Source organism: Stegostoma tigrinum, chromosome 22 (genome assembly GCF_030684315.1).
Source record: "Stegostoma tigrinum isolate sSteTig4 chromosome 22, sSteTig4.hap1, whole genome shotgun sequence".
In the NCBI taxonomy this organism is placed as follows: Eukaryota; Metazoa; Chordata; class Chondrichthyes; order Orectolobiformes; family Stegostomatidae; genus Stegostoma; species Stegostoma tigrinum.
Genome location: NC_081375.1, coordinates 51,597,574 through 51,621,400, shown reverse-complemented (window position 1 = coordinate 51,621,400; position 23,827 = coordinate 51,597,574). Strand labels below are relative to the sequence as shown.

At 48.7% G+C, this 23,827-nt stretch overlaps 1 protein-coding gene across 5 annotated transcripts in view; it reads right to left on the bottom strand.

Annotated features, from left to right (window-relative positions):
• The window catches only part of LOC125463608 (caskin-2-like), a 281,692-nt gene that overhangs the window by 4,659 nt on the left and 253,206 nt on the right, over positions 1-23,827 (bottom strand). For all 5 annotated transcript variants that reach the window (XR_007249868.2, XM_048555091.2, XM_048555092.2 and 2 more), the window contains 6 exons: positions 17,618-17,712; positions 12,557-12,667; positions 11,539-11,640; positions 8,007-8,145; positions 5,307-7,562; positions 3,896-4,244 (listed from right to left, as the gene is read on the bottom strand). Coding sequence is in view for 4 of the 5 variants with exons in the window: in XM_048555091.2 (XP_048411048.1) it covers positions 3,896-4,244; positions 5,307-7,562; positions 8,007-8,145; positions 11,539-11,640; positions 12,557-12,667; positions 17,618-17,712 (3,052 nt within the window). In the remaining variant the exon portion in view is untranslated. The remainder of the gene's footprint in view (positions 1-3,895; positions 4,245-5,306; positions 7,563-8,006; positions 8,146-11,538; positions 11,641-12,556; positions 12,668-17,617; positions 17,713-23,827) is intronic.

The window sequence follows — 23,827 nt, the reverse complement described above, 5'->3', positions numbered from 1 at the left end:
AAAACAGAACGTGAGGTAATCGAAGGTCATACAAACAGCTAGAGTCATGCCCGCTCTGATGAAAAGTCAGAAGTTTTTTTCTGAAGAAGGGTCTAGGCCTGAAGCGTCAGCTTTCCTTCTCCTCTGATGCTGCTTGGCCTGCTGTGTTCATCCAGCTCCACACCTTGTTATCTCAGATTCTCCAGCATCGGCAGTTCCTACTATCTCTGATGAAAAGTCTTCTTGTTAGTTTGTTCTCTCTCCATGGATGCTGCCCAACCTGCTGTGATCTGTGCCATTTGTTGTTTTCTGTAGAGTCACACAGTGCCCTCTGGTCCAGCAATCCCTAGGTCAGACACTATCCGAGCAGCAGGGAAGTCCTGGTGAAGGGGTTCGGCCCAAGGCATTGACTTCCCTGCTCCTTGGATGCTGTGCTTTTCCATTTATCAACTCTAGCTTTCAGCATTTGCAGTCCTGACTGTCTCCAAACTAAACTAGTCCCACCTGCCTGCGCTCGGCCCATATCCCTCCAAATCTTTCTTAATATTTATCCAAATGTCTTTTAAATATTGTGGCTGTGCCCACATTTGTCCACTTCCTCTGGAAGCTCATTCCACACATGGACCACTGTGTGGAAGTTGTAAAAATGTTGCCCCTCATGTCTTTTTAAAATCTTTCCCCTCTCACCTTCGAAATATGCCCCCTAGTCTTGAAATCCCCCACCCTTGGGAAAAGACACCTGCGTTCACCTTATCCATGCCCCTCCTGATTTTATAAACCTCTACAAGGTCACCCCTCAACCTCCTACACTCTTGTGGAAGAATTCCCAGCAATTCCTGGCAACGTCCTGGCAAATCCCTTCTTAACCGTGTCCAGCTTAATAATATCTTTCCCATTACAGGCTGATCAGAACTGGAGACAGAATTCCAGACGAGGCCTCACCAACATCCTGCACATCTACAGCAATAATTCCCCAACCCCAGATCTGAAGTCTCTGTCTTTACAGTGAAAGCCTTAGACAAAAACACTGAGGGTGAAATATCCACTTTTGTTGATCCGCACAAACATACAAATTAGGAGCAGGCCACTCTGCCCCTCACACCTGTTCTATCATCCAATAAGATCCTGGCTGATCCCACCAACCTCCCCGATAAGCTTGTTATGTCACCCTTACAATATTCAAGGTTTCTGATTCCATCATCTTTTTCAGGAAGAGAGTTCTGGCCCACTGGGAGGGAGGACAGAAATGCCGTCTGTGCTTTAAATGGGCTTTAACCCCTTATTTTTAAAATGTTTCCCTGATTCCAGATTCTGTCAGAAGAAAGAGCCACCTCTCCTCACCCAACCCCTAACGATCATACATGTTTCATTCAGGTCACTGCCTACGCTCCTAAACTCATAAAGGAAGCATATACAACTTGCAATGATCAACTGAATGTTAGGTGGGAGTGTGAGCTGTGAGAAACACATAAAGGAGGCTGCGAACAGAGGAGTGAGATACATGAATGAGCCACAAGCTGGCAGATGGTGCACGGTAATACACTAGCTGTTCACTAAGAGCAGAAAAGTAGATTGTTTCTTTTTTAAAAAAAGCCACAGCCAGAGATTGTGGCCCATATTACCACCAGCAACTCGGATAGGAAAGGGGTTGTGGATTCCTGCAACTGGAATTTGGATACCTAGGTAGAAAATTAAATCTTTACAGCAATAATCTCTGGGTTACTCCCAAATGCCATGTGTACAGGAATAGGGAGATAAGGCAGATGAAGGGATTGATTGTCACATGTGCCGGAGTACAGTGAATAGCTTTGTTTACGAGTAGATCATAGTAAGTAAGGATGTACAGATCAAAAAGACTTGGATGGAGGCATGCAAGTTACACTGCACAGGGCATGCATAAAGCAAGGTCAATGTTAAGAAGATCAGCGTTATTTGAGGCTACAGAGTCCATTCACCAATATAATAACAGCCGGGAAGAAGCAGTTCCTGAACCTGTTGGTGTGTGTGTGTGCCTGTGCTTCTGTATCTCCTGCCTGATGGAAGAGGTTGTAGGAGGTCATTACCAGGGTGTGATGGGTCTTTGCTAATGTTGGCAGCCTTTCTGCGGTAGTGAGCAGTGTACATGGAATCCATGGATGGGAGGTTGGTTTTTGTGACGGTCTGGGCTGTGCCCACCATCTTGCGCAGTTTCTTACGGTCCTGGGCAGAGCAGTAAGGGGTTAAAGCTCAGGCCGTTGTGCACCCGGACAGTTTGCTTTCAATGGTGCATCTGTAGAAGTTGGTGAGGGTCCCTATGGACACGCCAAATTTCCTGAGCTGCCTGAGGAAGAAGAGGTGTTGTTGTGCCTTCTTGGCCGTCACATCCACATGGGAAGTCCAGAACTGATTGTCAGTTATTGTCACTCCGAGGAACTCGGAAAGATGGTGCAGGAGGAAGGCCTTTGGATTCTTGGGATGCTGGGACTAGTTCTGGGGTAGATGGCACCAATAGAAGCTGGACACGGTACACCTAACAAAGCTGGGGCTGCATTCCATGCGGGATGTTTGGCTCAGATTGTTACCAACACTGCAGGAATGTGGGAATCAGGAGAGAGCATTAGGAAGTAATACCAGAGTGCATAAAATGCTGGGACTGGCACAAAGCTCTAGGATGGAGATTAGTAAGTCAATAGATGGAACCAGAATAAGGGAGAAAGTAATGAAATCTAACTCAGGGCTATACTGCCTGTATGTGAATGCACAGAGCACGGTTAATAAGACTGGGGTGTTACAGGCACACGTTGCCTCGTGGGGTTATGATGTTGTGGTGATGACAGAGAGAACGCATAAGTCATCAGCAGGACTGGTAGAGAAAACTGTTAATAACAGCTGTTTAGTAAAAACAGTACAGTAGGCTTCATTAATAGGAGCATAGAAGCCAGAGAGTATGATAACCCTATGTAGGACAGCTGGAGTACTGTGTACAGTTCTGTGTACCACATTATATGAAGGATGTGTGTGCATTACAGTGAGAGTGCAGCAGTGGTTTACAAGAATGGCTCCAGGAATGAGAAACTTCTGAGGATAGAGTGGAAAAGTTGGGACTGATTTCCCTGGAAAGGAGAAGGCAGGGGATAGATTTGATAACCATTTTCAAAATCACAAGGAGTCTGGACAGACCAGTTAGGGAAAGACTATTACTGCTTGTAACAGGGTCGAGATCAAGGGGACACAGTTTGAAGAAACAAACCTGGTGAGAAAAGAAAAACTTCAGAAAAGTAGTTCGGGTCTGGAATGCACTGCCTGCAAATGTGGTGGAGGCTGGTTCAATTTAAACTTTCAAGAGGATGATTATTGAAACAGCAATAACATTCAGAGATATGGGGAAAAGGCAGGAGATTGCAATAAGTTAAAATTCTCAGACAGTGGTTCTGATATAACAGGCTGAATGGCCTCTAGCTGCGCTATAATAATTTTATCATTCTATGATTCAGTGATGACCCCTCATTTTTCTATTGTCCAGGTAATTTACACCATTAACTGCCTCCCTACGTTAAGATTCTTCATCACTTTATTCCGTCTCTCCATATGTTTCAACTTCCTCATGCATTCATGGATCCAGTGTAGATCCAGGAACAGAACCACTGCATTACCAGACAGATGGATAATGCTTGTTGCTAAATAGTTATGTATTTGCTGTCTTCTGTGCCTGGTTTAACCTGGAACAATGCAGAGATAACACTTGTTCTAAATTGATCGATTTACGAATATCTTAATGTGCATGTGATTTCCACATGTCTGCCCTCAGCTCTTGAGCTTTTTCAGTAGACTTCATTCTTTAGCTCCACCCAGAGATTAAAACAGCCCAGCGCTGTGAACAAGGATTAATATAATCAAACACAGATCAATTGTAACACTGAACACGAACGTAACTTACACATTATTGCCGTTGTCTTCTCGAATTAGTTTCTGTTCCACTGCATTAAGGGCTGCCTCCAGTGAGCTGCTTGTCTGTTCCAGTCGTTGATGAGCCAGGGAGGCTAATGGAGTTTCTGCTGTAGGCTTTACAAGCACCCCCCCTGTCAATGTCGCCTTCCTGGCAACTGGGCTCGTGGGCGCAGAGGCTCGCGCAGGCTCTAGTTGCTGTACGGAACCTGTGGCGGTGAAGAGATTCCCACCTTGTGGAAGTCTGCTCATTTTGGGACTGGCCAATGGCACCCCACGTGTTGTCGTGGACTTTGGGGAGACAGGTGCCGTGGACAAGAGGGACTGATTTCGACAGAACTCTGAAAAAGAAGGGCAAAATAAATTAACTAAGAGCCTGATTTTCAAAATCAACATTGGAGGCACGGTGTGAAAGAAGCACCTTTCACTGGTCTCTCAAAGTGCTACACAGACGATAGAGTACTCTGGGTGAGTAGAGTTCTGGGAATTGATGAATTGTGGTAAAGTCAGTGATAATACACTTTAAATCCCAGCTGGAATTTAACTCCTATAAACGTAACCAGTTTTTGATTATTGGTCTCAAGAGCGGTGACTGTGCAACTATTGTCATTATAAACCCATCTGGTTCACTAATGTTCTTCAGGGAGGGAAGTCTGCTACCCTTACCTGGTCTGGTCTGTGTGTAACTCCAGACCCACAGCAATGTGGGCCCTCTGAATAAGCCCAGCTTCAATTCAAGGCTAAGTAGGGAACTGCAATTAGTTCAGGCCTTGCCAGAAACACCCACCCTCCGGGAATAAATGCATTTAAACAAAAAGAAATTGTGGTCTTGAAGAGAGAAGCAGATATCACAAGATCCCACAAACAGCAGATAATGACCAGTTTGTTAATCATGGTGTCAGTCACAAAGAGAGAATCATCGGCTGGCAGCTGGGCATCACGGAGAATGCCCCTCTCATCCAAAAATCTATTTCTGGACATTTCTAATATCACCCCCTGCTCCTGTTTCACCTGAGAGAGCCACCTGTGAGAGTGCAGCACTCCCTCAATGCTATATTGTCCCCACAACGTGGATGCCCAAGTCTCTGGGCAGGGACTGAAGTTAGCATCTTCAGGCAATGGGTGTCAGTCAATGGCTATTGGGCTGTGGCAGGAAATCACAGCTGTCTCAAGCTAACATTCACACATGCACTCTGGCTATTCCAGCTAAGTGACAGTCGGACCAATGAGACGCTCGGGAGTGCGGTCTCAGCTGTGGAGTGTTTGGGGGCATGTAATGACAGCATCGTGGCGAGTATCTGTTACCAGGATTATGGAGCTAAAGAGAGATCCTCATTCTGAAAATCTACACTGGTGTAAAGGTTACCCACTCGCTCTACGAAAACAAAGTGTAAAGTAACTACCTGTTGCTGGTCCCTTGGTGAGAGAAGGCCTGGCAGAAACAGGGACAGGTGCTGTCTGTTTGGGGGCCTGTTGGAGATAGGAGAGGGCTGGTTTCGGGGAAAGTGGAGGTTTCAGAGTCTTCTTGGTCCCTTTCTCTAAAGACTGGAGACTCCTCTCAATCTCAGCGATCCTGAACTCGACACAGGCGTCGTCATCCAAGTCGGATTTGCTGTGGGGATTGGCCTGGGGTCTCGAGTCCACAATGTGTACAGCCTGGGCGTCTGCGTACCGCGGTCCCTGTGCCAGCACGTGGTGTTGCAGGACAGCGGCGGGAGCCTTCTCCTTGGGCTTGTGTCGCCGTTTGACCGTGTCGGACTCAGTCAGGTTGAATTCGGGAATATCCGGCTGCTTGGCAACTGTGCCCATTGTTGCAGGGGTCCCGTTGCCCTCGGGAACCTGACTTTCCACCCCAACATCTCCAGGCATCACAGTTACAGCATCAGGCGTGGCAGCGGAGCCCATGCTGCTCTCCTCCCGGGCCCCGCTGTTGACCTTTGGCCTCTGCTTTATGGTCAAAATGCCCTCCTCTGCGAAAGGGATGCACTCGCTGGAACTGTTCTGAGAGGATGACGAGGTCTCGAGATCTCCCCTCGCAGGCCGGGCCTCATCCTCAGCGTCCGACTTTGGCTCCTCCCTGTCAGTTTGGGAGGGTTCGGTGATCACAGCCAGCTCGAGGCCGACTCCTGGCTCACTGACCGTGCGTCGCCGGCTGGCAGTGTCCCTCGCCTTCTCGTGCGTCCTCATCACCTCCGTGGAGCAGCCTCCGCAATGATCAGGGTTCTTGGGCATTGGGTCCAGGTTCTCCCACCTCTCCACTCTGGACAGCTTCAGCAAGGCCACGGCTTTGGGCTGACCACCAGGGGAACTGTTCTTCTCCAGTTTGGCAGCAAGGCTCCTGACACTCCCAGCGCTGCCGCTTGCTGGCTCTTCACCGGGCTCCTGTTTGACAGGGAACCCATCGACCAGGTCAGGGGCATTCTGGGTGGCCACGGCAGAATCGGGGGCTGGTTCCCTCTCGGCCTCCTGCCCCTGGCTGCTGGACACCGAACTCAGGCGTTTGGGCGGGGCAGGGGGTGGCCCTTTCTTCTTCCCGCGGAGGGCAAACGATTGGCTGCGGTTGACGCCCTTGTCCGCCGTCCTTGGCCACTGGTTGCGGCCTGGGCGCCGTGTGAGGGTGGCGTAAGTGCTGACGGCCCCTGTGCCCACGTCATCCTCCTCTGGCTCACCGTCCGACACTGCATAGCGGTTCAGGCTCTGGGAACGCTTCTTGGGCTTGGACGCATCGCCGTTCGGCTCCTGGCCCGGCGCCGGGCAGCGGGCAATCGGCACAGCGCCTGGCAGCGCCACAGGGTTCAGGCGAGGCCCATTCTCTGGCCCAACTCCATTGGCGAGCCCACAATGTGGGTGGAGGTAGTTAAAGTCCTGCTTGCCGGGCACGTGGGGGATGTGTTGCTGTTTGGTGGGCTCCACTGCTGAGCAGAAAGGTTTTTTGCCAGGTAGCTGTGGGTACATAAAGGCTGGCACTGTCTTACCCTTAGTAGGGGTGTGAGGAGTGATGAGGGTTGGGTGGGGAGGGACTCGGTACTGGGAAGGCAGCATCTTTACAGGGTGAGCTACAGGAGCAGCCATTTGCAGCACGGGCCTCTGGTAATGGTCGCGCCCATCCGGAACGTTCCTCTCCTTACATGGGCTGCCTCCATGGGCAGGGCCCAAACCGTTGGCATTCTCCTGGTGTGGCGCGACAACGTGAACAGGTGACACATCAGACGGGCAGGGTAACGAGGTGCTCTTCCCACTGCTGCTGCCATCCCCGCTGCCCAGGCTTTCCTGGGACTTGCTGTCTGCCTTGGTCCTGCCCAGCACGTTGTCCTGGGAGTGGCCGGATCCTCGGGAGCGGATCCCGATGCTCTCCTGGCTCTGGGAGATGGCGCCGGCCTGCTTCATCGATAGGCCTTCCTGGCAATTGTAGCAAGGGTTGGACATGGCGGATTGCAGCTCGTGGCTCAACTCACTGTCCTGGAAGGTGAGCATCTTTGGCGTTTGAGGAGACTGGCATTCTCCATTCTCAGCTTGTAATGCCTCGATGGTGACTATCTCCAACGCAGCTGGGGCTTTGCGCCTCAGCGTCGCAGTTTTGGCCTCCACTTCCGCCTGATTTAAAGCCTTCTGCACATCCACAAGTTTCTTCACGGCAATCATCATCTTCTTCTGATGTCCTGCAGAAACACAAAGCAGTCACTCTAAACGGAAGATCTGAAGCAGGAACTCAATGGGACCACCACACCAACACTACCATCACAGGAACTGGAGGGTAGGAACACTGCGGTGTGTAACTCCCCTCCTGACTCTCCTCGCCGCCCCCAGAGCCTGTCCACCATCTACAAGGCACAAGTCGGGAGTGTGATGGAATACTCCCCACCTGCCTGGATGGGCGCAGCTCCAGTAAGACTCAAGAAGCTTGACACCATCAAAAATAAAGCAGCCCGCTTGATTAGCACCACATCCACAAGTATCCACCCCCCCCACCACTAACGCTCAGTAGCAGCAGTGTGTACTGTCTACAAAACGCACTGCAGAAATTCATCAAAGATCTTCAGACAGACCCAAGGTTGGAACGTCCAAGAGGAGACACCTGGGGCCAGGACGAGGGCCATTCTTACCCAACTGCGTGATTCCAATTTCTTGCAGATCTTCCCAGGTGATCTCGCTTATGAAGTTGATGCTGTCATAGCCATTATCAACGAGCTTTTTGTGGTACTGAGGCAAGCCGATCACACTCAGCCACTCAAACAGATCTGCCTGTGGAACACAGACAGCAAGAAATGAGTTCCTAACACCGTCAACAGCCTGACACCTCTTCACATGGGACTGTTCTTCTCCTGCACTGGCTCACCCCTTCCTGGTGTTTAACAACACAGGCATTACTTCGCACATTCTATACAAGACTTCCCAGCCACCCAATGCAACAGGCTATGCAGCTACCGAAAGCATCACAGCAGGTGTACATGTAACCGTCCTCAACCCATCATGTACTTTCCAGTAGGGGTCACCGGACAGAGACCGGGAAGTGGGTGTCCTGCTTGATTTGCCCTGGCATAGCCCGAATAACCCTGGCACACAGACACCAGCTCTGCCTGGTATTTATAACCCTGCTGATACAGAATGTGATTAATGCAGTTTCCAAACCAGCACCCACTGGGCATGAGTCTGCAAATGCTGAATTAAAACTGAAGTAACAGGAGAAGGTATAGGCCAATCACCCTTCAATCCTGCTTGGTCATTCAATGCGACTATAGCTGATCTGACGTTGCCTGAACTCCACACTCCTGTCTCTCCCACTGTAGTCCACAACTCCCTTGTAGGTTGTAAATCTGTCAGACTCAGCCCTGAATGCATTCAGTGACCCAATCTGCTGTCTGTGGACACTCAGAGATGTACAACAAGGAAACAGGCCCTTCGGTCCATCTCATCCATGCTGACCGTACATCCCAATCTGCCTTAGTCCCATTTGCCTAAACCCTTCCTGTTCATGCACCCGTCCAGATGCCTATTAAATGTTGTAATTGTACCAGCCTCCATCACTTCCTCTGGCAGCTCATTCCACACACACCACCCTCTGTGTGAAAAAGATGCTCTTTAGATGCCTTTTAAATCTTTCTCCTCTCACCTTAATCCCGTGCCCTGTACTCTCAAACTCCCCTACCCTGGGGAGAAAGACCTTGGCTATTCACCCTATCTATGCCCCTTGTGATGTTATAAATCTCTATATGGTCACCCCTCAGCCTCTGGCGCTCCAGTGAATTCAGCCTCTCCCTATAGCACACACCTTCGAGTCCTGGCAACATTTTTATAAATGCTTTGTAAATCTAATGACTCTCAGAAAAGAAATCCCTCCTCATGCCAGTCTTAAACGGGGATGCCTCTATTCCAGAACCATATCCCCATGTTCTAGATTCACCCCCGTGAACTGCAGTTTCCCCTCAGCATCGTTTTTATTCATTCTCTTCTGGCACGTGAGCATCCCTGGGTGGGCCAGCATTATCTACCCTGTTAAACCATTACACGCACAGTTGATAAGATCATCTCTTGTCGTTCTAAACTCCAGTGTGTGTACAGGGCCAACCTGCTGACCCTTTCCTCATTAGACAACACGTTCGTTCAACAGGGTAACCTATCCTGAGCTGTGCCATCTCCCCTCCTGACTGACCTCAGCTCATTTAGCACAAACAGTGGGTTACAACTGGCACTCCAGCTTCTGGCATTGATTCCACACAGCAACAGTGGAGAATGGTTCTGTGTGGGATTCCCACATGTCAGCTGTAGGATATGAATCGAACACTTCTGGTGAGAATGCTGTGCTAGTTTTGTTTGACAGGCTGATGTTGAATCAGGCAGCCAATGGCTTTCAGAGATTTACGAGGGTTTGATTATAAACCTATAGTTTATTACCAACTCTTGTTTCCAGCTTTGCCATCTGGACCTCTTCCTGTCCACAAGGTGACACCCCACTGCAGAAGAACCCAGATCCTTAAATAAATAAAGCCAAATATTCCAGACAAAACAGCCTTGCTGGGGGACAAGGTAATCAACTTAAAACAAAGAAAATATTTATTAAAACAAAATATCACAGGAGGGGAAGGGTCTGTCCATCCCCACAGTGCCCAACAGTTGTGACAGTGTGTGCCTGAGGACACCCAGGCACAGACAGAACCATGAAAGAGGGTTGGGCTATTGGTTTACTGACCCCTTTACAAACACTTCCTGGACCCATCAAACCAGCCCCAAGAGCTCCCCTGACCTCACCGCCCAAACCCTCCACGCTGACTACCCAAAGATCAGCAATGGGGCTGAACCTGCAGCCAGAACTCAAAAAGCTGGCCCCCCCCAAAAGACGAAGAAGGGGATACAGCATCAAAATGGTGCTGCAGACAGTGATAACAAACTTCCAGTGCCCGCGGTGCCCACCTCTCTCTCTCAAAATGTCGAGAGTGTTGGAAGAGATTGCATGCTCCCTCTCCAAGGACTCCCGGTCACAACCTTAGCCCTGGAAGAGAGGCAGGCAGTCGGAGATTATGATCCCCTTCCACCTCCTGCTGTCTGGATCCATTCATGGCCACTTAGACCAGGCCCTCAGGAGTGGGGCCTCCAAGATGTCCCACACCTGCTCCCATACCGAGTGCCCACAAGTCAGGAGGTGACGGGGGAGCTTAAATTCAACCACAAGAATGCCCCAAAGGTTTTTCAAGGAACTAAACACCAGTACATGCACAGTTCACAGTCTCTGCAGTACCACCAAATAAACAGTTAGGCTGGGAGTCCATGAGCTTGAGGCTGCTACATGTAACAACTTCCACTCCAGGTCTCCGATAGAAAGCTGGAGGACTGCCACAGACAGCACTTCACAGAAGGGTACAGAGAGGGGGAGAGGACTGTAAATCCTGTATGAGACTGTTTTGAAGACTTTCAGCTCAGGTCTGAGCAATGCCACAGGTGCAGAGATACTTCCTCTCATTTTGCTCCAATCATTGACTTCACTTTCAGATAGAAATCTCACCTTCCTGCAGTGAGAGATGTCCTTGTGAGGGGTGGCATTGTAGAGAGAAATGTACTCTGTATCAACCCTAAACAGCAATAACTAGAGCTGCTTGAAGATATCCTGAAAGGTGTGATAAGGTACAAAATAACTGGAAATTAATCCCTGCCAAATTTGATCTGTTGGAAAAATATAGAGGTAGCTTAACTGGGAGTGATTGATTGGGACAGTGTAGAGGGAGCTTTGCTCGGTATCTAACCCTGTGCTGTCCCTATCCTGGGAGTGTTTGATGGGGACACCGTAGAAGGAGTTTCACTAGTATCTACACAGAGTTCTTGTAACAGTCATGTCTGGTTATTAGACACTTGATCATCAAGAGGTATTGAACAGCAAACGACAAAAAGAACTTCCATTGGGAACAGAGACAGTAAGAACTGCTGATGCTGGAGTCTGAGATAACAAGGTGTGGAGCTGGATGAACACAGCAGGCCAGGCAGCATCAGAGGAGCAGGAAAGCTGATGTTTGGGGGCGGTATCCTGTTCGTCAGCCTTCCTGCTCCTTTGATGCCGCCTGGCCTGCTGTGTTCCTCAAGCTCCACACCGTGTTACTCCACTGGGGACAGGCAGACTCAATTCCTCATACCGTAGAGGTTACCTACCGGCCTGTAATCGGGAAGCCATTCCGGAATGCTCAGTTTGCCAATCTCAGTCGAAATCTTCTTCCTGTGTCCAGGTTTAGTCACCCCGATTGCTGTCAGGTCCTGTACAGGATTACAGTCAGTTGTGAGCACCGACTTGAGAAACCGACTCCATTCACTGTAGGACCCCACCCCCACACTCCGTGAGGTTTCCAATCATGGCTATTACGCAGGACAGGGTCAGGGAGTCTAGCTCCAGTCCCCACCATTTATGAAGGTCAGGGGTATGTGTGCCCTGTCATAAACTGCGGTGAGGTACCTGACACAGGGAGACAAAGCAATAACATAGAGAGTGGTAGAACCCAGGAGTCCGAGGTGCTAACTCTTTCTTCAGTTACAGCTGCCAACCTCTCCCTCTCTCGCTGTCTATAACTCCATTTTCTCCATACAATCAGAATCATACAGCATACATACAGAGTGAACTGAGCAGGTGGTTCAAAGGGCTGAGTGACCTACTCATGCTCCTAAGGTGTATATTCACATGAACCTAGGTATTCCTCACAGCTGGCAATCCTTCCTTTATCGAAAACCCTAAATCTGACACCAACCAGCCACAACTTTTCACTGTTAACTTTGTAACATTCACCAGGGGAACTGCGGAACAATGTGGAAAGGAAACTGGTGGAGCGGGATCTAACAGCGAAGCTTTCTGACAAACAGCTAGCACAGGCACTCTGGACTCCATCGGCAGTGTGAGATTCCACAGTTATCTCTTCTTCTCAGCCTGGTCTGGCCCTGGGCCAGAAACACTATAACCTGACAGGCTATGGACTAGGAGCCACAAAGTGACAGTAGAATGGGTGGCTAGTTTGTTCAGCTGGCACTGACATGATGAGCTGAATGGCCTCTTTCAGTGCTGTCTGTTCCTCTGGTTGCTGCAGGCTATTCAGTGCAAACTGAGGAGAGTACTAGGGTTAGCAGCGGTGAGAGAGCTTTGACCAAACAGCGAAGAACAGAGTGCGATCCTTGTGGGACTCACCTCAGGGGTCATGCGGCTGATGGTTGGCACATCATAGCCAGCGTTGATGAAGTTGGCTGTGTAATGCTGAAGCTGGAATTCACTCAGCCAGTTAAAGATAGCTTCAGCATCCTACAGAGAAAGGGATGGAAAAGAAAGCAGGGTTAGCACACCTCACAATGGCATCTGTAAAAACTTACACTGGCAATAAAAACCATGGGAGTCTGACTGGCAAGATTCAACAGAAACAGAAGTGGATTAATGAGAAATTCTACCCCCCCAACCTGCAGGATAACTTTGTTCCTTTCCAGGATATAGGTACATTGCAATGCATTGTTTGACATTTATGTATCAGACCAGGAGTGTGGATGGCCTCAATAACTTGGCTTGATTTGGGATCTTTCCTCATAGTTTCGGTTAAACACCACTCAGTCGCTGTGCTGTCCGCGGGATTGTAACAACAAAAACTCTCTTTGGGTTTGGCATTTTTCCGAGTGGCATCTTCGAGTCATTTGGGGTTGTAAGATTTTCAAAAACAAGAGTATTATGTTTTACGGCTGTATCATTTATTGAAAAAAAATCCAAAGCACCCACATTTTGGCAAGGCAGTGTCTGAGCACGTGCTGATGTAGATAAAGGTAAAATACGTCGATTTCACTGACTGCATGTTTCAATTCATTCTTTCATAGGACTTAATTGTCACTACATATCCCCATCTGTCCTTGAATGGAGTGGGTCGGTGGGCTGTTACAAAAAGCAGACAAGACCCAACCACATCACTGTGGGTGTGGAGTCACATGTAAGGCCAGACCAGGTTATGATTCCAGATTTCCCTCCCTAAAACACCAAGTGCACAGCACCAATTTCACACTTACATTTTCATTCTAGGTTTCATGGATGGAATTAAAACACTACCAGCAGCCGTAGGATTTGACCCCACAGCCTCGCAGCCCACGTCTCGGGATTACTAATTCGGAGACACAGATAAAACAGAAAACAGGAGCAGCAGAGATAATGGGAACTGCAGATGCTGGAGAATCCGAGATAATAAAGTGTGGAGCTGGATGAACACAGCTGGCCAAGCAGCATCTCAGGAGCACAAAAGCTGACGTTTCGGGCCTGGACCCTTCATCAGAGAGGGGGATGGGGTGAGGGAACTGGAATAAATAGGGAGAGAGGGGGAGGCGGACCGAAGATGGAGAGTAAAGAAGATAGGTGGAGAGAGTATAGGTGAGGAGGTAGGGAGGGGATAGGTCAGTCCAGGGAAGACGGACAGGTCAAGGAGGTGGGATAAGGTTAGTAGGTAGGAGATGGAGGTGTGGCTTGAGGTGGGAGGAAGGGATGGGTGAGAGGAAGAACAGGTTAGGGAGGCAGAGACAGGCTGGGCTGGTTTTGGGATGCAGTGGGGGGAGGGGATGAACTGGGCTGGTTTTGGGATGCGGCGGGGGAAGGGGAGATTTTGCAGCTGGTGAAGTCCACATTGATACCATTGGGCTGCAGGGTTCCCAAGCGGAATATGAGTTGCTGTTCCTGCAACCTTTGGGTGGCATCATTGTGGCACTGCAGGAGGTCCATGATGGACATGTCATCTAAAGAATGGGAGGGGGAGTGGAAATGGTTCACGACTGGGAGGTGCAGTTGTTTATTGCGAACCAGCAATAAACAACTGCACCTCCCAGTCGCGAACCATTTTAGCTCCCCCTCCTATTTTTAGATGACATGTCCACCTCCGATCGGTTCGCAATAAACAACTGCACCTCCCAGTCACGAACCATTTTAACTCCCCCTCCCATTCTTTAGATGACATGTCCATCATGGGCCTCCTGCAGTGCCACAATGATGCCACCCGAAGGTTGCAGGAACAGCAACTCATATTCCGCTTGGGAACCCTGCAGCCCAATGGTATCAATGTGGACTTCTCTCTGATGAAGGGTCTAGGCCCGAAACGTCAGCTTTTGTGCTCCTGGGATGCTGCTTGGCCTGCTGTGTTCATCCAGCCTCACATTTTATTATCTTGGAATCTCCAGCATCTGCAGTTCCCATTATCTCTCTCAATGTGGACTTCACCAGCTGCAAAATCTCCCCTTCCCCCGCCGCATCCCAAAACCAGCCCAGTTCGTCCCCTCCCCCCACTGCATCACACAACCAGCCCAGCCTGTCTCTGCCTCCCTAACCTGTTTTTCCTCTCACCCATCCCTTCCTCCCACCCCAAGCTGCACCTCCATTTCCTACCTACTAACCTCATCCCACCTCCTTGACCTGTCCGTCTTCCCTGGACTGACCTATCCCCTCCCTACCTCCCCACCTATACTCTCCTCTCCGCCTATCTTCTTTTCTCTCCATCTTTGGTCCGCCTGCCCCCTCTCTCCCTATTTATTCCAGAACCCTCTCCCCATCTCCCTCTCTGATGAAGGGTCTAGGCCCGAAACATCGGCTTTTGTGCTCCTGAGATGCTGCTTGGCCTGCTGTGTTCATCCAGCTTCACACTTTATTATCTTAAATAGGAGCAGCAGTAGGCCATTCGGCCCTTCCAGCCTTCTCCGTCTTTCAATGTGAACATGGCCGATCATCCAACTGAATCCCCTGTTCTCGCTTTCTTCCAAAAGCCCTTGATCCCTTAAGAACTACGTCTAACTCCTTCTCCTTCAATGGCTACTTTCTGTTGCAGAGAATTCCACAGGCTCACCCCTCTGGGTGAAGACCTTTCTCTTCATCTCAGTCCTAAATGGCCTACCCCATATCCTTCGAACATGAGCCCTAGTTCCGGACTCCCTGCTCATTAGGAATATCCTTACGGCATTTATCCCGCCTAGTCCTTTTGGGATTGTATACATTTCTCTGAGAACTCCCTCATTTTCCCAAACTCCGGTTAATATACTCCAAACCAACCCAGTCTCACTTGTTACGTCAGTCCTGCCGTCCCAGAAATCAGTCTGGTAAAACTTTATTGCACTCCCTCCACAACCAGAACATCCTGCCTCAGGTACAGAGACCAAAACTGCACAGGCCTGATATAATCGCAGCAACTCATTATCGCCTTGCCATCATCTTCCCTGTATGTGGCTGTTAAATATACATGTTATACGTGTACAGTTGTTTTTATTAACTCACAGGACAAGGGCATCACTGCATACACCAGCATTTAGTGCCCATTCCTAATTGCCCAGAGGGCAGTTATGTGCCAAACACTTTGCTGTGGGTCTGAGTCACATGTAGGCCAGACCAGGTAAGGATGGCAGTTTCCTTCCCTAAAGGGTATTAGTGAAGCAGATGAGTTTTCTGACAATGATTGGCCATGCTAAATTGCTCCTCGTGTTCAGGGATGTGGAGCTTAGATGGGTTATAGAGAGATGGGTCTGGTTGGGTTGCTCTGAGGGTCGGTGTGGACTAGTTGGGCCGAAGGGCCTGTTTCCATACTGTAGGGATTCTATGTATAAAACAAAACAATGGTTATCATTAAATGCTGACTTCCAGATATTTTACTGAATTCAAATTCCACCATCTACTGTGGTGGGATTCGAACCCAGGTCCCCAGAACTTTACCCAGGTCTCTGGATTAACAGTCCAGTGATAATAGCACTAGGCCATTGCCTTCCCTTAAATGTATATATGTACGTGTGTATCTCTGTAAGAGTGTGATTCACACCAGAGCAGTGCAGTTTAGCACTCTAGGTTCTCTCTCCCTGGCTGTATTTGCTCACACAGGCCAGCTCACAGGAGGATGATGGACTTCCAGCCTCACAGTTGCTTCTGAATCTGATGCTTGGCCATTCCATGCATTCCTGCACAAAGACCAAATCAGAGTTGGATGACAGAGGCCGTCCAGGCAAAGAAAAGCTTCACTTTTATTTTAAACCCAGGCCGCATGTGCCTGCCTCAGCATTCCACAGGAAGGGGACAGGAACAAACCCCAACCCCAACCCAAACCCTAACCTTAGCCCTAACCCTACCCCTAACCCTAACCCTAAGAAAGGCAAGTTCAGGCTTGAATCAGTGTTGTGCTCTCGTCTTCACTCAGTAGTTAATGTTGAACTGATGACTCTCTTAACATAAGACTGGCTTTCATCTTCACCGAGATCGACAGCATTGCAACAGAGGATCTAGGATCACTATCCTTGTTCTTTTACCTTCACACGATCCCCTTCTACATTTTGCGCTATCTATTTGACCTCTATTCCTTTCTCCCTTGCGTGTTTCTCGAATTTCTCCCAAAATATATCTGTGCCATTTGTGTCTGACATTCCATGTGGTACAGATAGTTTCAATTCCTCAAACTGAGGATGTTTCCCCAAATTCCCTCCTGGTGATTGTCTTATATTTAAGGCATCTGAGTTTTCAATCCCCACACGAATGGAACACGTCATTTTTAATGTTGGCCTTAGCAAACCCGTTTCATTACTATAAGGAATTTTCAACCTCCCCATTACTGAAGAAAATGGCCCCACCCTGAACTAACCCTGACAGTGATTTCAAGACCATCCATGTAAATCTGGACTGGACCTTATCCAGTACTTGGAATTACTTTTGTAATCGGGATGGCAGAACTGTGAACAATAGCTGTGGTTCGGAATTCATTATCTCCACATAAGAACCCCTGACAGTACTTTTCCACAGACATAAATGATCCTATTGCAGTACGTCTTGAAGAGCAAGGTTGATCATAGAATCACAGAATCCCTAGAGTGCAAAAAGAGGCCATTTGGCCCACTGAGTCTGCACAGACCCTCCAAAAACCATCCCACCCAGACCCAGCCCCCTACCCTATCCCCGTAACTCCGCATGACTAATCCACCTAACCTGCACACCCCTCCTCATTACAGACTATTTTGCATCGCCAATCCACCTAACCCGCACACCCCTCATCACCATGGATAATTTAGCACGGTCAAGCCACCTAACCCACACATTTTTGTGGACCCCAGTTCTCCAGGGTGTCTTAGATTTGATGGGGGGGCGGGCGCAGAAGCTCAGCACACAGGGAATATCAATCCTTAAAATCATCCATTAAAACTCATCAGGAATGCTGGTTAAAACTCATCACACATATCCCATTATCCTCCAATGTGAACAGAGAGGCCTTACCTTGCCTTGCAGGAATTGATCAGGGTGGATAAACTGCTGTGAGTAACCTTGTTCACTGGACTTATAGCTCGAGATGTTTTGATGTCTTGGTACTTCTGTCAACAAAGTGGATGTCAGTCAGTATTGAGTTGAAGCAATGACTGTGGCGAACCCAGATGGAATGCAGAAGAACGTGACAATGGAATGAATTTGTTCATCTCGATCCAGTTCTAATGAGCACAGGTTCCCAGTAATTATTAATTAAATGGCTCAAACTGCAATAATAGGTGAGGTTTCACTCAGAAGGCACGGGAAACTAAATAAATCATTTTACAATTGGATACTCTCATTAGACATTTAGCTCAAGGTACTGTATAAATAATAAACACAAGGAAGAACCGCGGATGCTGTAAATCAGAGACAAAAGTAGAAATTGCTGGAAAAGCTCAGCAGGTCTACAGACAGCAGAGTTAGCGTTTCAGGTTGAGTGGCCCTCACTCAGAACTGTTCTGTGAGGAAGGGTCACTCGATCCAAAACGTTAACTCTGATTTCTTTCCACAGATGCTGCCGGACCTGGTGAGCTTTTCCAGCAACTTCTATTTTTGTGAACAAATAGTATGTAAGTTGTGCTGTCTTGGGAGGGTCTGATAGGAACACAGCAGAGGGAGGTTTACTCTGTTACTAAACCTGTGCAGTCCCTATCCTGGTAATGCCTTACCGGGACATTGCAGACCCTTACTTTTAGTTTAAAAGAGTAGAGAGAGTTTCAGTCCATATCTAACCCTGTTCTGTCCCTGTCCTGGGAGTGTTTGATGGGGGGGACAGTGCAGAGAGAGCTTTACTCTGTATCTAACCCCATGCAGTAGCTGTCCTGGGAATGTTTGATGAGGACAGTGTAGAGGGAAACATTTTTTCTCTCAGACAGTCTAAAGTCTTTGGAATTCACTTCTTTGGAGAGCTGTGGATGCTGGATCATTGATGATTCTTAAGATGAAGGTCCTTGATTCAATGATTTGTGACTAATGGGAACTAAATGATTTTGGGGATGTGCGTGTAAGTGGAACTGAGGCCACAGTGTGACCGAACAGTGAAGCAGGCTCAAGGGGCCTACTGCAGCTCCCGATGCATACGTTTGTCCGAATCCCATTCTGTGTCTAAGCCCAAGTTGCATTTATCCTGGGAGTGTTTGATAAAGTGTAGAGACAGCTTCCCTCAGTGTCAAGTCTGTGCTCTGATTATGTGCTCGCTGTGTACCAGCGTATAGCTCAGAGCTCTTCTGCCGCAGCAACAGCAGTGACACGGGCTTTGGACAGATGTTAAACAAAATTTCTGTCCGGTCTTGGGCTCCGCACAAACTGAGATCCTGACTGGGAAACATAAGCCTCCCCTCCATTTGCCTTCAGTGTTTAGCAGGGACAAGAGATTAATCAGACTGAGCAGCACTTGCTGGCTCTTGTTCATCTGGGAGGAACCAGGCTGAGGGGGGATAACAGCACTCAACATAACCATGCCTTAGATACTCGTCCCTCTGTGTTATCGACACCATCCACCATCTCTTAGCCATCGTCTCTTCATTGTTTCATAGACAGCGCCTTCCTCTGTTGTTCACAAATTCTGATTTCTCTCCAAATCGTTGACGTGCAGATTATTTACCACACAAACTGCTCCCTTTGGGAATGCTGACGCTTGATTCTTCTTGCCTTCCTGCCTTGTTTTGTTCACTGTATGGCACTGTCTGTACCTTTCTAACCATTTCTCACAACTTGGAGGAGGGACACAGCTGGAATTCTGACCCAGTTTTCCTTACACACTGCTCCGAACAGCACTTTTTTCTCCATTATTCAGGTTTTCCACATTTTCCCCACCGTTTATTCACAAAGTAAAGTTGTTTTCAATTGATCATACAATCTAACTATTGTATTGTCGCCCTCTCTTCACAAAAGCATCATTGACTTCTTTCTGCCTTCTCCAGTGAACAGAATCATTATTAATCCAGGTTTACAGAGAGTGCCTAAACATGATTTCTCAGCTTCTTTCCCCTACACTGCCCCAGAATGAATTAACTCAAAATTAATCCAAAAAAGGTTTTGAAAACTTCATCTTGGGATGGCTGATGTGTCCCAACAATGCACCCATCAATCACCAAACCCTTGCCTTTCAGCATTATTTTACAGCTCAACAGTTTACTCCAGCATTGGGCTAGAATCATTGCTTTCAGCACAGTCCTCTCACCAAATGGTCACTTCTCCTGAAGCTCTCAAACAAAATGTCAACTTGTGCTCAAATGAAAGAGACAGGGAGAGAGAAAGAGAGAGAGGGAGAGGGGGAGGGGGAGAGGGAGAGAGAGAGAGAGAGAGAGAGAGAGAGAGAGAGAGAGAGAGAGAGAGAGAGAGAGAGAGAGAGAGATGCAGACCTGAACAGGTGATATCAGCAGTTATCAAAGCCATTTGACACTTGTTCCTGAAAATGGTCTTATCTTTGAAACATGATCCCCAGGTATTAGCAGCGAACTCTCATCTCGGGGCTGGCTGTAAGTTTCAAAGGACCCTTCCCCGACTCTCATTTTATCACCTACCCCTCATCACTGCCCCCTCCCTCACTACCACCCTCCCATCCTCACTGCCTCACCAACACCCTCCATGGTCCCAACTCCATCTCCACCATACTCCCTGGCCACCTCCCTCACTACCACCTCCCCTTCTCCTCCTATCATGCCCCCTCACTACCACCCTCCCCTTCCCACTCTCCCCTCCCTCACTACCGCCCTTCCCTTCTCCTCCTATCACACCCCCTCACTATCACCCTGCCCTTCCCACTCTCCCCTCCCTCACTACCGCCCTCCCCTTCCCACTTGCCCCTCCTTCACTACCGCCCTCTCCTCCCCACTCTTCCCTCCCTCACTACCGCCCTCCCCTCCCTACTGCCCCTTCCCACGCAACCACCCTCCCCCCCACTCTCCCCTCCCTCACTACCACCCTCCCCTTCCCACTGCCCCTCCCTCACTACCACCCTACCCCATTACCACCCTCCCCTCCCCTCCCCACTGCCCCCTCCCTCACCCTTATCCACCGGAGGACACGTATCACAAGTAGTGGGAACAGGGTTTAGGAAGAGGGTGGAACTGCAGCAAATGTGTGTTATTAGAGAAATGGTCTTACAGATATAGATCGGATTGAAGACTGACAAATCCCCAGGGCCTGATAATCTAAATCCCAGAGTGCTTAAGGGAGTGGTCTTAGAATTAATGGACGCATTGGTGGTCATCTTCGAGGATTCTTTAGACTCTGGAAGAGTTCCTACAGATTGGAGAGTAGCCCCACTACCTAGAAAGGGAGTTAGAGAGAAAACAGGGAACTACATACCAGTGAGCCTGATGTAGGTAGTGGGGAAGATACTAGAGTCTATAATCAAAAATCTTGTAGCACAGTGAAAGACAACACTGGTAGAATCAGACACAGCCTACAAGTGGGAAATCAGGCTTGACAAATCTCCTGGAATTCTTTAAGGATGTAACTAGCAGAATTGATGAGGGGGAGCCAGTGGAAGGGAGTCTTTTCTGGATTTTCAGAAGGCTTTTGGTAAAACACAAGAGATTGTTGTGTGGAACTAAAGTGCATGTGTTTGAGGGTAGTGTACTGAGATGGATAGAAGTTGATTATCAGACAGGAAACTGAGAGTAAGAATGAATTATCCAATCCTTTGCCTGCCCAGCTGCTGTTTTCTCTCTCTCTCTGAGCTCCATCTCCACCTGACATTTCCTCCCCACACCTCCTATCTTCAGCATAAATACTGCCTTCTCCGAACTGCAATCACTTCTGAAGAAGGCTCACTGGACCTGAAATGTTGACTTTCTGTCCACGGATGCTACCAAAGCTGCCAAGTTCCTCCAGGAATTTCTGATCTTGTTTCAGATTTCCAGCATTTATGGTTCTTGGCTCTTTTTTTTGTTTGGGAATAAAGGGATCTTTTTCTGAATGTAAGGCATGACAAGAGGAGATGGCACAGGGATCAGTGCCAGGGATCAAGGCCCCAGCTATTCACAATATATATTAATGATTCAGTTGAGGGAATTAAACGTAATATCTCCAGATTTGCAGAGGACACAAAGCTGGGTGGGAGGGTGAGCTGTGAGGAGGATGCAGAGATGTTGCAGTGTGTTGAGTGCCAAGTGTAAGACAAATGCAGTATAATGAGGATAAACTGTTACAGTGTCACAGCAAAACAGGAAGGCGGATTATTATTTGAATAGCTGCAGATTGACAGAGGGGAATGTACAATGTGACTTGGGTTTCATTGCTTGGGTGCAGATGCAGCAGGCAGTAAAAAAGGCAAATGGTATTAGTGATAATGGGAACTGCAGATGCTGGAGAGTCCAAGATAATAAAGTGTGAGGCTGGATGAACACAGCAGGCCAAGCAGCATCTCAGGAGCACAAAAGCTGACGTTTCTGGCCTAGACCCTTCATCAGAGAGGGGGATGGGGTGAGGGTTCTGGAATAAATAGGGAGAGAGGGGGAGGCGGACCGAAGATGGAGAGTAAGGAAGATAGGTGGAGAGGAGAGTATAGGTGGGGAGGTAGGGAGGGGGTAGGTCAGTCCAGGGAAGACGGACAGGTCAAGGAGGTGGGATGAGGTTAGTAGGTAGGAGATGGAGGTGTGGCTTGGGGTGGGAGGAAGGGATGGGTGAGGAAGAACAGGTTAGGGAGGCAGAGACAGGTTGGACTGGTTTTGGGATGCAGTGGGTGGAGGGGAAGAGCTGGGCTGGTTGTGTGGTGCAGTGGGGGGAGGGGACGAACTGGGCTGGTTTTGGGATGCGGTGAGGGAAGGGGAGATTTTGAAGCTGGTGAAGTCCACATTGATACCATTGGGCTGCAGGGTTCCCAGGCAGAATATGAGTTGCTGTTCCTGCAACCTTCGGGTGGCATCATTGTGGCACTGCAGGAGGCCCATGATGGACATGTCATCTAAAGAATGGGAGGGGGAGTGGAAATGGTTTGCGACTGGGAGGTGCAGTTGTTTATTGCAAACCGAGCGGAGGTGTTCTGCAAAGCGGTCCCCAAGCCTCCGCTTGGTTTCCCCAATGTAGAGGTAGCCACACCCGGTACAGTGGATGCAGTATACCACATTGGCAGATGTGCAGGTGAACCTCTGCTTAATATGGAAAGTCATCTTGGGGCCTGGGATAGGGGTGAGGGAGGATGTTGGCCTTCCTAGTGAGAGGGTGCGAGTACAGGAGCTGGGGTGTCTTGCTGCAATTATTTGCAGAAATTGCTGAGGCCACACCTGGAATATTGTGTGCAGTTTTGAGCTCCTTATCTGAGGAAGGATGTTCTTGCTGTCGAGAGAGTGCATGGAAGGTTCACCAAATTGATTCCTGGGATGGACGTGAAGAGATTGAGTCGGTTAGGATTGCATTCACTGGCGTTTATAAGAATAACAGAGATCTCGTAGAAATCTCTGAAGTTCTAGCAGGGCTGGACAGGGTAGATGCAGGAAGGATTTTCCCAAAGGTAGGGTAGTCCAGAACCAGACTCACAGTTTAAGCATTAAAACCAAAAGAACTGCGGATGCTGTAAATCAGGAACAAAAACAGAAGACGCTGGAAAAGCTCAGCAGGTCTAGGCAGTATCTGTGAAGGACAAAATCTGGATTCTGAAGAAGGGTCACCGGATCCGAAACGTTAACTCTGTTTGTTCCTTCACAGATGCTGCCAGACCTGCTGAGCTTTTCCAGCAACTTCTGTTTTTGTTCAAAGTTTAAGCATAAAGGCTAAGGAGAAATATCCTGCACCCAGAGAGTGATGATCCTGTGGAATTCACTTCCACTGAATGTGATTGAGGCCAAAACATTATGTTTTCAAGAGGAGGTAGACATAGCTCTTGTGGCCGAAGGGATATTGGGTAGGGAGGGTTAGAGTACTGAGTTTGAAGATCAGGTATGATCATAAATAACGGTGGAACAGGCTTGGAGGGGGGGGTCGAATACTCCTGCCCTTATCTTCTATGTTTCTGTGCTCATTCCCTATCTGAACCCTGTCTATCACACAAGAACAGGGAGTTACTTTACTGATAACAATGCTTTAACATTTCCTCAACTGTATTTCAAAGAAGGGTGCGTTATGTAGGAACACCACCTCTAGGTGGCGAAAGGTGTGCACAGAAGGGGCCATTCCACCCAGCAATGCTGTCACTGCCAAGCGACAGGTAAGGCTGCCTTCTAACTGGAGAGATAG